The sequence below is a fragment of the Arachis hypogaea genome, chromosome 9 (assembly GCF_003086295.3).
Source record: "Arachis hypogaea cultivar Tifrunner chromosome 9, arahy.Tifrunner.gnm2.J5K5, whole genome shotgun sequence".
In the NCBI taxonomy this organism is placed as follows: Eukaryota; Viridiplantae; Streptophyta; class Magnoliopsida; order Fabales; family Fabaceae; genus Arachis; species Arachis hypogaea.
Window position 1 is genome coordinate 103,631,963 of NC_092044.1, and position 15,000 is coordinate 103,646,962.

The window sequence follows — 15,000 nt, forward strand, 5'->3', positions numbered from 1 at the left end:
GGCTAAGGAGAACATAGCCGAGTTCTCCACACTTCACTGACAATTCTATTGACATCCTCTTCTCCAGATCAACGTTTCTGGTATTTAAACCGCCTTTTACTATGCTAGGATTGAGGTTCGGTTTCCATCAAAATTGGAGCATGATTCGAGCCTGACTCTGTGAGCCTGTGCACCATTATATTCGGAAACTTCAACTTCCATTCCATCCCAACTAAATAGCGGTCAAGTCTCTCCTTCACCAAATCCTCTCATTGTCTTTAATTTGTCCACGTGAAAGGGCGCCCCACCATTCCAATATCCACTAATTCGTTATTGTCAATAAAATTAGTGAATGTTGCAATGGTGGTTGCTGATTTTTGGCCTCCACCCTCCTTTTCCACTTGGCTTGTTATAGCATTAAAATCGTCATCTATTACCACTTTTTCTTCCAGGTGTTGACTCATTGTTGTAAGCTCCTCAAATTGTAAGGATCGAATTTGTTCCAAATAACTCAAATGGACACCAATGAACGCCCATACCTCACTGCTTCCGACTTCCTTAATTTCGGCTGCCACAAAGAATTCTCCACTGCTAATAATTTGAACACTGATGATGTCCTTCCAAGCTAGCACAAGTCCTCCTCCCTCTCCTGCCGGGTTAACAATATGCTAGTTTTCGTGGCCGCATACCCGTTTTGCTTCCACCTGTTGAGATTGGTTCTTTGTTTCACTTATAAATACAATCTCGGGGGAGTGGCATTTACAGATCCCTTTTAAGGTGTGAATTGTCAGGGGTCTCCCAAACCCCGACAATTTCAAACTATAATTCTCATGGCGCTTTGGGTGCTATTTGTAGGCTGGCACCTGACAATGCCCAAAAGCATGGGTTTGAATTTTCACACTAAAAGTAGAATTTGTCCATTGCAAGTATAGTCTAAACCCAACAATTGAACATCAATCAAATGTTAAATTCAAATTAAAGTAACCGAGAGTATTCAACTCTCGGGTCGTTCTCCCTAAGAGTTGCAATTAAGTGTACACTCATTGGCTATGAGAGAGTATGGGAATTGGGAACGCAAGAAAGGCAAGAAATATAAATAGCAAGAAATTAAATGATCATGCAAGGAATTAAAAGGAAGCAAGTAAAGCAATAGAAATGGAAATCAAATAGTAAAAAGATCTCTTGGCAAGAATTGGGGAATTTAGGACTCATATCCTAGTTATGGACCACAAACATAGCAATTGTGTGGAATCAATCCAAATTAGTCAATCCTCCTTGAGAATTAGTCAAAAGGGCATAATTGGTCTCAATCCATAAGTCCTAGTCAACTCACTAATTACTTAGTGAAAGACTAGCGTCAATGGAAACCAAACCAATTAGCCATTCCCACACCATGCGAAATGGACATCTACAACTCAATTCCATCTAAACATCCAATTTCTCAACCAAGAGTGTGAAAACTAAACATGCAAGAAATTAAACATGCAAGAAATAAAGGTCAAAGAAATAAAAGTCAAAAGCAATAAAATGCAAGGAAAGAAAACTTCAAATGCAAGAAACCTCTTGGCAAGTAATTGAGAGCTAAGGTTACCTATCCTAGACATTGACCACAAACATATGATGATTATGAAGAGTTAATCCTACTTAGTTAACCTTACATCAAAGATAAGTCAAATAGGCATAGTTGATTCCAATCCCTAAGTCCTATGTCAACACTAAGGGGTCACATAGTGTCAAGGGAGACCAAATCAACTAACTACTCTAATGTATCAAACAAGAATGGACATCAATGACTCAAAGATCACAAAAGTCATTAATTTCAAGCCAAAAGTGGAGAAAAACTATGTAAAAACTAGACCAAGCATTTTATCAAATAGTTGGTGTGCATGAAAATAAAATAATATTAAATTACATTAAAAATAAATTCTATAACTACCAAAGGCAAGAAAATCATAACAACAACTAAAGAAAGCAATAAATGAACATAAAGCATAAATTGCATTAATGGAATTTAAAGTTAACAAAAGTATCCATAAACATAAAAATGACAAAATAAAGAAAATAACAAGAGAAATGAAGACGAACAAAGATGAAATAACAATAAATAACAAGGAAAAGTAAATAAAAACAAGAATTAAAAGTAGAAATTACAAGAAATTAAACTAAAAAACCCTAATTTTAGAGAGATAGGGGAGCTTCTTTCTCTAGAAAACTATACTAAAACATGATAAAAGCTAAACCTAATTGTCCCCCTTCATTTCTCTTCACTTTGGCCTTAAATAGCTTCAAAAAATGAGTTGGATTGGGTTTTAGGGCCCAGAAATCGCCCCCAGCGATTTCCAATTAATGAGGTCACGTGCAGGGACCTATGCGGACGCACAGGTGTGTGCGTACGCACACATGCTGATTTTTCTCTTGTGTGTACGCACACGTGGTCGTGTGCGTACGCACAGCAGGTTGTGCTCACGCACACTCCAATGTGTGCTTCTCCTTTGTTTTTTCATATTTCCCCCTTTGTACATGCTTCTTTCCACTTTTGGCTATCCATTCTTGCCTCCAAGGCCTGAAATCACTCAGTAAATATGTCACGGCATCAAATGGAATAAAAATGGAATTAAATTGCTCATTTCAAGAACAAAAACGTATGTTTTCACATTTAGGATCAAATTGGGGACAAAACACAAAAGTATGCTATTTTGGTACTTAAGTGTGAGTTCATGTGATGAAATCCATTCTAATTGAGTCAAAATATACCATCAAATAGGGACTCATCAGCACCCTCCACCATCTGTTCAACTACATTTTCATCCTCTGTTCTTACTTTCTTTGTAGATCCTTCAGCTTTACCACTCATCAACCTTCTTTTGGGTTCACTTTTACTATCTGACTCTGCAACACCTTGTCTTGCTAACCTTTTCCACTTCCTACCTTTCTCTGTGGTGAGACACTGCCCAATAGCGAATTGCATAAGCTGCCTTTCATCCTCCTTGGTATTGGACTGACCAGCTATGATAACCTCCATGCATTATGTTCTAGAATTGGCTGATTGAGGTGACTCAGGTGCTGCCCTGTTACCAGTGTCTTGTGGTTTCAAACTTTGTTTCCCTTATTGCATTGACATCCCTGCAAATTCTTTCAATAAGCAGTTTAAGACCGATTTTTTCTTACGTTGAGTGGCCTTATTCTGATTTTGGGTTGAGTTGTTGAATGTTCTTTCTCCTTCAGGGTAGATTCACGTTCCCACTTGGATGGCTTTAACCCATTCGCCAATGTCATCCTCCTTTACCATATCACTCTCTGTGTCCTTCAGCAGATCATGGCAGTTTTTCACCTCGTGCCCCAATTTTGCGCAATAGGTATAGAACTTTCCAAACCTCTCATAGCGCAGTGCCACTTCTACCTCCTTTTTATTAGGTCCTGCCACTATTAACTGATGTTTCACTTGCCTGACAGCATCAATATTGATTTTGGCCTTCACGATCCTAGTTTCTCTGCCTCGCATTTGAAATTTACTTACCTCCAACACTGTGCCCAGTTTCTCTCCCAATTTATGTCTAACTTCGAGAATTTTAAACGATTTTGGCAAACCCCAAAATTGAACCCAAACTGAAAAATTGAAAATAATCTCTTCATCACAGTTCTGATCTTCCTTCCATCTCTTGACATGGAGCACATAATCTTTGAATAGCCATGGAGAACCACGTTCAACACGCAAGACATCTACTTCTTTATTAAAAAAGAATTGAAAGGAATTATCCCCTTTGTCACTCACGCTAAATCCTTCTGGGTTTCCCCATATAGCCTTTAAAGCATTCCCCATGGTTCCAACTGAGAAGGTTTTGGAAGCAAAGAGTCTGCCATAAAAACTATTGGAGCAAGTGTTAATACCTTCTGATATGTTTGTCTCTTCCAGTAGAATCATATTCCTACCTCTCTTCCAGTTGTCTTCCTCGATCCGATCTTCATCCCTCGTTGTCTCATCCATACAGATTATGTAGATTTGTACTGAGATTTAATTGACGTTGATAATGTAGCCTTGACGGCAGTAGAAACTCCGTTAAGAAACCCTAACAGAGCACTAAAAAATTAGAGCAATTTAAAAGAGTACGTACTCCTCTATAATAATATTATTATTATTTATTTATTTTGGTTTTATATTTTTATTGTTTATTACTACAATAATAGTATTTTTATGATCTAATTTCATGTTCATGTCCAAAAACATATTTCATGGCCCAAAAACGTAAAACAAAAATCGTTGTTCAGTGTCATATATATTGTGTAACTTATATTCATTTAGGTAGCGTTTGTTTTTTAAAAAGACAAGACACAAAGACATAGACACGGTTATACATATTTACCGTTTGATTATTAAGACACAAAATTAAGAGAGACACGGTTACACATGAATACCCATGAAATGCATGTAATTTGTGTCTTTTCAAAAAAGTAAGACACAAATTTTTGACTTAAAGACACAAATGAAATTATATTTTTATACTATTTTACATTTGCCTCATTTTTCTCTTTTCTTTTCCACGCACTTTCCTCCTCCACGAATAAAGACTCTCTTCTCTCTTCATCATCTTTGTTATTATTCACCTTCATCCATTCTGGGTATATATATATATATTAATTGAGTACAAATTACTGAAGTAGAGTAGAATACATTTATTTTTATAATTCATCATTTTATTTTTACATTCATCTTTACAATTCATAATTTTATTTCTCTTTTTTTCTCTGCTGTTTTTAATCTTCTTGACACAAACTTTAATAATATATATTTATATAAAATTTTGTTTTGTTGTTTGAATTTGTTCTGAATTATGAAAATAAAATTATAAATTAGTTTTGCTGAAAATACGAATCAGGATGAAGGAATAGAGATACACTTAATGAATTTTTTTCATATATCAAGGATAAAATAGACTTTTTAAAATAATGTGTACTCTGTCCATTGTAATTGTCAAATACAATACTTTTTAATTGTATTTTTGTGTGTACCTATCTCAATATTTATGTTTTTGTGTCTGTGAATCTTTACGAGACATGAACCAAAGAGAACATTTGTTTTTGTTCCATAACATAACAAAAAACAATAAAATCAAATATTTACTAGATATTCAAAAATAGGCTCAATAACATAATTGCCATCATTAATAAAAAATTACTATCATGTAACCAAATTTTTAGCATACATCATCATTAATCTTGGCACAAAAATTATCGGCAACTTGGAGGCAGCAAAACCACGTGTCCTCTCCTTCATCATGCTACACACTTTCTAGGCAAAAAAAAATTGTTTCAGCACCCTAGGATGACCCTTTGGACTTTTGGTTAAATAAAATTGTATACATATTATAAATTTCATTGAAAATACGTACTTTAATCACAACACACACTATATATTAATTAGTCATTATAATTTATAACATCAATCTTACTTAATTTAATAATATATTTTTTTGTCAAAAATATTTAATAACAAAAAAAATTTAGCTAAAATTAACTAAAATTTACTTTATTTAACATTTATAATTAAACAAGTTTTAATTTTTTGGTGTCTTCCATTTTTTTGCTTACACAATCTCTCTTTCACTTATTCTTTTTTATTCGTCAAATCAATTTCATAATTATCATCAATCATTTACTGTAGTTGATGATAATTGATTGTGTGGTTTACTTGTAGCTTTTGTGATAATTAAAATGAATTTAATAAGAGCTAGAATGTATAGATGGTTTATAATTTTTATATTTTATGTCGTTTATTTTATGAATTATTTATGATTTTTGAATTATGATTTACACTTGATGTTATGTTTATTTACTAAATTTGCTACTATATTTGCTATATTAATTGAATGTTTTATGATAAAAAAATTACTTATATAGATAAATTTTATAGTTTATTATATTTAAAATTTTTTTACATATTTTTTTTTGTACATATATAGATATTTTTTAGGTAATTTGCCATTTCTATTATTTTTCACAACGCCATTCTTCGCAACACCATTCGTTATAACTTTATAGTAAATTTTTGACTCACAGCCATAAGCTTCCATTTGCAATAAAAAATTATGATTAAAACTAATTCATATTAGAATTAAACTAAATTTACTAGTAAAAGTACTGATATATTATAAGAAGTAAACCAAATTCTACTAAATGGAAAAAACTTTTTAAATCCACATGTTACATAACATATTCCAACCTAATTCTAAGAGTAAGAGGTTTGAGAATGATTTAAAAGGAAACCTAATTCATTATTTTAGGAAAAACAGTAAACTCAAACTCTTATTATATCTAACTTACAAGTTCAGTAAGACTAAGGGTGTGTCTGGCAAACTCGTTTGAGAAGAAAAAGCACGTTTAAGCTCCTTGAAAGCTTCACATTTTTGTTTGGCTAATTTTTAGTTTGGCAAAGGCAGAAATAATTTTGTATTTAAAACCACGTTTACCAGAAGCAACAATTTCTAGCTTCTGCGTTTCACCAACGGGCTTTTAGCCATTTATCCTCAACATCTATTTTTTCTTTACCAATTTTATCCTATAGACATGTTATTGTATTATTTATGAAATTCTTATTATGTGAATGGGCTTCTTTTCTTATTATTTATCTTTATATAAGCTCTTTTTTTTTATTATTTATTATTTTTATTTTTTGTTAATTTTTTATTTGACATTATACATTTTTATAATTATAATTTTTGTATATTATATTTATTATTATCTTTTTATAATATGATTTATTGATTCCATTAGGTAAAGTAAATTAAACAAAAAATTAACCATAAATAATAATAATAATAATAATAATAATAATAATAATAATAATAATAATAATAATAATAGTAAAAAATTATAAGGTACTAAAAAAGAGTATTAAGAGAACTAAAAATATACTATATAAAATACATTATCAAGAACTTTTAGATTTGTTTCCATCACTGTTAAGATAAATATTTAATTTTATTATTTTTAATATTCTTTTTTATAATTATAATTCTGATATATATAGTTTTTTGTTGTAATTTTTTTATAATATAGATTATGATCCTATTAAAAAAACAATTAAATAAAAAATTAATCATAGGTATTAATAAAATCATACACGTTAGATTCTAAAATAATATTGAGAATAAAATTATTAAGAGTATTAAACCAACAAGACGATGTAAACAAAATACTAAATTAACATTTTTACGTTAATATTTAAAATTTTTAAAAAATATAACAGATTAAATACTCTTATATATATAGTCACCAAAAAAACTTTTATATATATAATTTTATTTTGCTAATTTTTATATATTATTTTAATTTAGTAAATAAATATTAACTTTATTTAAAAATAAATTAATAAGATCTATTCAAATATTTAAAGTAAAATAATAGAATATTATAAAAAATTATTTTAATTGATGTCTCTTTTAGTAATTTTTCATCTAAAAGTGATTTTGAATAGTATAATCCAAACAACATTTATTTATCGGTTCCGCTACGTTACCAACAGCATATCTGCCAACTTCTGCCAACTCTTATTTATAATTGTGTTTCATGAGAGTGTGTTTGTGGATGTGTCTAATAAAAATGTCTTTTTTATAACTGTGTTTAATGGAAATGTCTTTATATATATATTTTATGGATGTGTCTCTTTATATATGTATTTAAAATATATTAATTATTACACATCTACGAACACACTTCCATGAAACACAGATATAAATAAGAGTTGGCAGAAGTTGGCAGATAATATGTTGGTACCCTATACTTTTCCTTTATTTTACTATAATCAATTTTAATATAAGAATTGCTAAACATAAATCACGTTAACACAAACTTACTTTTCATCAAAATCTAAGTTTACAAAATCAATTATATGCAAACTCCCATTTACAAACTAAAATCCAAACACACACTAACACAACAAAAGGTTGGGGTTTGGGAATATAAAGAAACAAGCATAGTGATGATGACTTCTTAGGAAGATGCCAACATCCTCGCCATGATAGGCTTTAGAGTAGCCACCATTTTCTCCCTATCAGGGAAGTTTTCTTTGATGACGGGGGCATTCTTGAAATTATCGAACCATAAATGTATGAGAGGGAACTTTTCAGCTACTAGGATCTTCACTTGTTTAATATCTTCTGCAGTCACAAAAACTGTTAAGAGTGATCCAATAGCTATGTCCACCATGTTAATTTTGTCCCCACCAAAGAATTTCCTCTTATCCGCTAAGCAATGATCTTCAAGGACTTTGAAATTTCCCCAGATCATTTCTACAGCCTTCTCTTTCTCCTCAGGCGTAGTACTTCGGATGAGTGCTGGCAGTGCAGGAACCTAGTATAAACGTTAATCCATTAATTATTGACGACATTAAATCGATATAATTATTATTTGTACATAGAAAGCTAGAATCTTGTTAGGGATCAAGCGCCAAAAAGTTCTTGCTAACATTGTTAGTTCAAAGATTGTAATTGAATTTTATATTTGATATAAAAATGATAAGACAGGGAATGGAAAAATACAAAATTTTCATACATTAATTTTTATCTTGAAACAAAATAAACTTTTATTTCCATATTTGCAATATCCAATCGTATCCAAGGAGTTGAAAGCACTAACAAACACAAATAATAGTTTCTAAACTCTTACCAGTTGTTCAGAATATGCAACCCAAAACCTTGCTTGAGCTCTGTCATAGGGATCATGAGGGACCAATGGATTCTGTGGCCATAACTCATCAATGTATTGAACAATGATCATGGACTCACAAATGGGTTTTCCACCATGAACAAGCACTGGAGTCTTCTTATGCACAGGGTTGTATTCTAGAAGTTGAGGACTCTTATTATAGCGATCTTCTTCAATGTTCTCATATGCTAGACCCTTCAACTTCAGGGTCCATACCACCCTCATCGTAAAGGGGCTATACCAAAATCCATGCAATTTCAAATCTTCCATTTTTGTGTCGTGTCACCTCCTCACTCTTGCTCCCTTTATATCGTGCGAGCTCACTCATCTGTGTGGCTTGTTCACCAAGTTCAAATAAGAGATTTTTTAATAAAATATCTGAAGTAGTCTTGGTTGATTGTAATGGTCAACTTGAATATCACCTTTATTAATTGAATTTGTTTTATGCAATACAGTCTCGGAAATAATGGTCCAGGAAGAAATGTATATATAAATAAAAAAGGAAGCTTCCTGGATCCCTCGTCTTTTCTGGGAGTCTGGGATACGTCCTAATCTTATAGCAGGGAAGGTGAAGAAATTTGATTTCCCCTTGTCCAGTTTGATAAAATTTTTATTTTTTTAAAATTATAATATTTATATTTAATAAATTAAGTTAAAAATAATTTTTAATAAACATAAATAATATTTGATAAAATAATTTTTAATAAACATAAATAATATTTGATAAAATAATTTTTAAATTTTAAAAATATTATAATAAATATTAATATAAAAATTAAATTTAAATATTAATTAATATATAAAATTATATTAAATTTTTAATTTTAAAAATTTTAAATTATTTTTAAAAATATATTCTATCTTTCAAAAATCACAAATATAAGTATATAATATTTTTTATTTATTAAACACAATACTTTTTATTTTAAATTTAATTTTTATATTTATGAACTTGTATTTTTTTTATTTATCAAACACAAAATGAACACAAAAATTTGTTAAAATACAAATATCCTTTTAAAAAAAATTTACTAAACTAAGGCTTAATTTGATACATTTATTTAAATTTTTTTAAAAAACACAAGTATTTCATTTTGCGTTTGCTAAAATAAAAAGTTTATCTGCTTGTATTTGCAGTATTTTAAAAGATAGAAAAGTTTTTAAAAATAACTAAAAAAAATTTTTAAAGTAAATTTATACTTATTAAAATTAAAAAATTTAATATAATCTCACACATTAATTAATATCAAAATTTAATTCTTATATTAATATCTATTATAATATTTTTAAATTTTAAAAACTATTTTATTAAATACATTTGTTATCTTTTGTACTTATTAAAAATTATTTTTAATTTAATTTATTAAATATAAATACTATAATTTAAAAAAATTATTTTTTAAAAATGAGATTTTATAATTTTTTTTAAAGAGTAAAAATTTTATTAAACTAAAGCAAGTATCTCGAAAGCTATAATTTTTAAACAACAAACTTTTCGAAAATTATTTTTATGATAGTAATAGATTTGGTGCTCTAATTTTAAATCGTTACTTTTTCTTTCTAAAACTAAATAAACATAATTAACAATATGTGTGCGTATGAGCATGTTTATTTTTATTATATTAAATTAAATTTTTAACTTGAATTATATTTATTTAAATTTTAAATAAAAAATTAATAAGTTTATCATTTTAAATTATTAAAAAAAATTTAAAATAATCTCTGACAATTACTTCAAAAGACAACGAGGTTCTTGATAAAAGTAAATACCCAATCTATTTCTTGAGATTTATTTTTATGGGACTAATTAACTCCTGTGTCAAAAAAAGTTAATGTTATTTTTTATTGGTACAGAAATTAATCAATTCTAAAAAAATATTAGAAGTCGGATTAAATATTTTTTTTTTACTTAAAAATCTAGTTATACTTTTGAGATAATTGTCGGATGTTTTTTTTATAGATCTTGATTATTGAGCATCGGATATTTATATATTTTAAAAGCATCCACAATAACTAAAATGTAGTTTAATATTTAAATATTTAAATTCGCTTAAAATTATATATATTAATACATTAAGTATTAATTTATTTATATGTAAAAAGTTCTGAAAAGTCAAAGTTCAAAAAATATTTTAGAGAAATAGACATGTGATTGTTAATAAAATTTTTTTAATAATTTATTATTGTGTATTAGATATGTGAATAGTAACGTAAAAGGTATTTTTCATAAAAATTATTAAAAATTAACTTGTACAATAATAATGTATTAAATATATAAAAAATTTAAATTTTGTATACCATTCAAATTTCAAAATTGAACAGTAAAATTTTAACAAAATATTATTTTGGTCTTAAAATATTATTTTTGTCTTTAAAAATATTTTTTTCACAGACTAATTTTAAAAGATAGAAATAATATTTTGGTTACCTAAAGATATTTTAGTTTGATAATAACTTATGTATTTGATCTAATTGTTTATTAGAATATTTAAAAAGTATATATAAAAATCAAAGATAATGGATCATTTGTTTTTCAATTTTTAACTTTTTGTCATTCATGTAAAAGAATTACTAAAAAAATATTTACTTAAAATAAAATCATAAAATTTAAAAATAATTATTCTCCACGTACAAGTATTTGTTTCATACAAGTCATACAAGTCCATATACTCTATTTTACCACAGACACGCCTCTTCTAGCACGTCTATTCCACGCGCCTCTTAATTTAATAGATTTTTCAATCAACGCGCGAATATATAACTTCCTTTTTCGAAAGGATTTGGTTTCCTTTTTCAAATTTCGTCTACGTTTTTTGTGCCTTCTCTCTGCGTTCTCTTTCTTCATTTTTCTCCATTTTTCATTGTTTTTGAAATTAAGCTCTGAAATTATTTTGAAATCAAGCTCTGAAATCGTTTTGAAGATAATGAATGATTCAAGTTCAGATTGTCAACTCAACCAGAGTGAAGTGGATTTTGATTTTGAATCCAATGAAGTCTCTAAGGTATGGTTCAATTCCAGCTAAGTTTCTGTTAGTAGTTTATGATTCTGAAGGTGAATAATATTGTGAACCTTGCCTGTGAAATTTGCTGTTCATTATTGATTGTTTGAATTGTATGTAATGTAGTAGTTATGATGAATATGTTGCAATTTGTATCAGACTTTCGGGTGTAAATCGAGAATATTTAGGTGTAACATGGGAAAATTTGGGTGTATTTACAGGTTCAGATAGGGGTGGCAAAGCGGGCTGGCCCACCCCGCCTAGGCCCGCCCCATAAACGGGACAGGCCAACCCGCCCCGTCAACTAAGATGGGTTCAAAAATGCTAGTCTGCTCCGCTTTATGGCGGATTGGCGGGTCGGCTTGATTCTTTTTTTTTTTTGAAAAATAAAATTTATTAAAATTAATCAAAAAAAATAATTAAAAAATCAAATACAAATAAAAAATAGTCAAATTATAATATAATTTTTTCACTGTATTTTTTTTTATTTTTAACTTCAATAAAATTGTTCAAAATAATATTTGTTAATAGAATCATCTTTATTTTAAAAACTAAGTCACATAATTTGAGCAAATATACGAAATTATAAAATAAAATAAATAAAGTTAATAACTAAAAGAAGAATAAAAATAAAAACAAAAAAGTGTTTGAAAATTCTATAATTATTAATTTTATAATAGTAATCACTCTTTTATTTAATAAAAAAAAATCTTCGGCCTGGCGGACCAGCCCGTCCTGTCCCGCCAAAACCCGCCAATTTGGTGGTGTGGGTTTGGTGAGCTCCAAATCCTAGCCCGACCCGCCTTTTTCAGCGAGTTTAGCGGATCAGCCCGACGGGTTCCACCAGTTTTTCCACCCCTAGGTTCAGACTTTTTCAATTGACCGAGGGTGAATTGTCTTATTATTTTAGTTGAATTGTTTTAGTTTGATGATTAGTCATGAATCTGATTTTTTTTTATTTTTTATGATCGTTTATAGTTGTAGTTGTATTCTATAGTTTATGCTAGTTTTAATATGGTGTATTGTGGACTTTTTTAGGTATATTTTGCAGTTTTTCTGCGATGCCGATGGACAGATTGTTCCCAAAGTTGGGATGACTTTTAAGATGCTTAAAAATGCTGCAAAATTCTACAAGGATTATTCAAAAGCTGCAGGTTTTTCTACAAGAGTTCGGAGCACAAATAAGAAGGAAAACGAAATTAAGAACCAATTGATTATATGTACCAGAGAGGAAAATGGAAATAAAAATATCTCCGACCGAGAAGACAAATTTCTCAGCAGGATTAAATTTCCCGTAAGAATTTATATACACATATTGAAGGAGATCGGTGTTTGGATCATTTCGAAGGTCGTGTTGCACCATTCACACTCTTGTTGTGCAAATCAAGTAGAGATGCTCAAACAGCATAGGGAATTAAACATGTTCGTGCGTTATACAATAGAAAATAATGAGGAAGCCAGAATCAGACCAAGCAAAATATACCAATCATTTGTCGCATCAGCCATGGGTCACCGTGAGTTAAATTTTATCGAAAAAGACGGGAGAAATTACATCACAAGAGAAGTGCGGAATGTTTCAAAACTAGAGGATGCAAAAGAATCGGTGAAATACTTATTAAGAATGAAAGAGAAGAATCAGAATTTCTTTTTTGAGCTCGAACTCCAGGACGACTAGTCGGTTAAGATTGCTTTTTGGGCGGACGTGAGGAGCAGGGCTGCCTGTGAGTATTTCAGAGATGTTATTTCATTCGATACCACCTACAATACAAACAAGTAATATTCTGTTTAAGTTTATGCTGTCTAGGTTTTTAAATCTGCAGCAGAGGTGTACATTGCATGTTTTTGGGTGAAGAGAGAGATTATTTGGGTGTATTTAACGATTTTGTTTCTGTTTCGTCGTAATAAGGTATAATATGGTTTTTGGTTCTTTTGTCGGGGTGAATCACCACGGTTAGTCAATACTTCTGAGATGCGCTTTGATGAAAAACGAAGATACTCAATCATTCAAATGGTTATTCGAATGTTGGCTTCATTACATGGGAAGAAATGCTCCGAAAGGCATTCTCACTTATCAATATGCATCGATGCAATGGGATATCGAGGCTTGTATGCCTACAACAATTCACTATTGGTGTATTTGACACATCATGAAGAAGATTTCAAGCAAATTAAATGATTATAAGAGACACCAAGAAATCGAACAAGAGATGAGCCATGTTGTTTGGAACTCTCTTACGAAAGAATCATTTGATAGGAATTGGAATGATTTTATGATAAAGTATGATTTTGGGGACAACAAGTGAGTTTCAGGTAATGTTTTTTAAAATCTGCAGCAGAGGTGTACATTGCAAGTTTTTGGGTGTATCCTAGTTCTGATTTAGGTGTTTTTGTAGAGCTTTTTAAAGACCGTCATATATGGATTCCAGTTTATCTCGATCACCACTTATGGGTCGGGAAGAGAAGCACACAAAGGAACGAGAGCATGCATGATTTTTTTAACAAGTTCATTACGCGGAACAACTCATTTATCCAATTCATCAAACAATACGAAAATTTCCTAAGAAGCAGGGAGCAAAGAGAGAGAGAATTGAATGCTGCAGATTTTCATACCATCATACCGTGTGCAACAAAATCCTCAATAGAAGCTCAGTTTCAACACATGTATACTCACAATAAGTTTAGGAAAGTCCAAGCACAATTCAGAGGAAAGGTGAATTGCATCACAAGATCAAAGCACTCCGCTCTAGGCTATACGGTATACGAAGTTGTAGAACAAATTTTTAACTCAACATTCAACAAGTTTACAGTTACATACGACGCCGTAGCAGACGAAATTAAATGCCAATGCTTATTATTCGAGTCAAGAGGGATATTGTGCCGTCACGCTCTAAGCGTGTTAAGCTTTGAACGAGTAAACAAAGTATCACCGAGATACATATTGGAACGATGGAGTAAGAACGTAAAGCGAAGACACACACACACATTAAGAGAAGCCACGACGAGCCTCTGTTGAAGCCAAAAAGTAAGAGATTTGACGAATTGGTATTTCGTTCGCAGAATATATGCGAATTTGCATCAGAATCTGAGGAGCTCACTGCGATTCTGCACTGCGCTTATCATAATGCCATGGTTGAGATGCAAGAACATAACGCCAAAAGTATTGGATCATGTTCATTATCTCACGAAAATGCTAACTTGGAGGCTATTAACGAGATTCAAAGCCCTCCACGTGTGAGAACAAGAGGACGTCCCAAAAATAGACTAGGTTTAAAGATGGAAAAACATATTGCAAATGCTTCAAAAAAAAGAAAAAGAAAATGAA

At 30.2% G+C, this 15,000-nt stretch overlaps 2 protein-coding genes across 3 annotated transcripts; both read right to left on the minus strand.

Moving 5' to 3' along the window:
- Nucleotides 1-3,211: 3,211 nt before the first annotated feature.
- LOC112709400 (uncharacterized protein At4g02000-like) lies at nucleotides 3,212-3,964 on the minus strand. Its single transcript, XM_025761287.1, has one exon. The coding sequence runs from the start codon at nucleotides 3,962-3,964 to the stop codon at nucleotides 3,212-3,214; it is 753 nt and encodes a 250-aa protein (XP_025617072.1).
- A 2,137-nt stretch (nucleotides 3,965-6,101) lies between these two features.
- LOC112711403 (probable glutathione S-transferase) lies at nucleotides 6,102-9,203 on the minus strand. Of its 2 annotated transcripts, XR_011865988.1 has the most exons (3): nucleotides 8,641-9,138; nucleotides 7,901-8,325; nucleotides 6,102-6,310 (listed from the first exon to the last, which is right to left on the minus strand). XR_011865988.1 is itself a non-coding variant. In XM_025764046.3 (2 exons), exons 1-2 carry the CDS (start codon nucleotides 8,947-8,949, stop codon nucleotides 7,966-7,968), a joined length of 669 nt encoding a protein of 222 aa, XP_025619831.1. In that variant the 5' UTR covers nucleotides 8,950-9,203; the 3' UTR covers nucleotides 7,810-7,965. The 2 variants fall into 2 exon arrangements, 1 of the variants encoding a protein (XP_025619831.1); XM_025764046.3 differs by lacking the exon at nucleotides 6,102-6,310 and having other exon boundaries at nucleotides 7,810-8,325; nucleotides 8,641-9,203.
- Nucleotides 9,204-15,000: the final 5,797 nt, after the last annotated feature.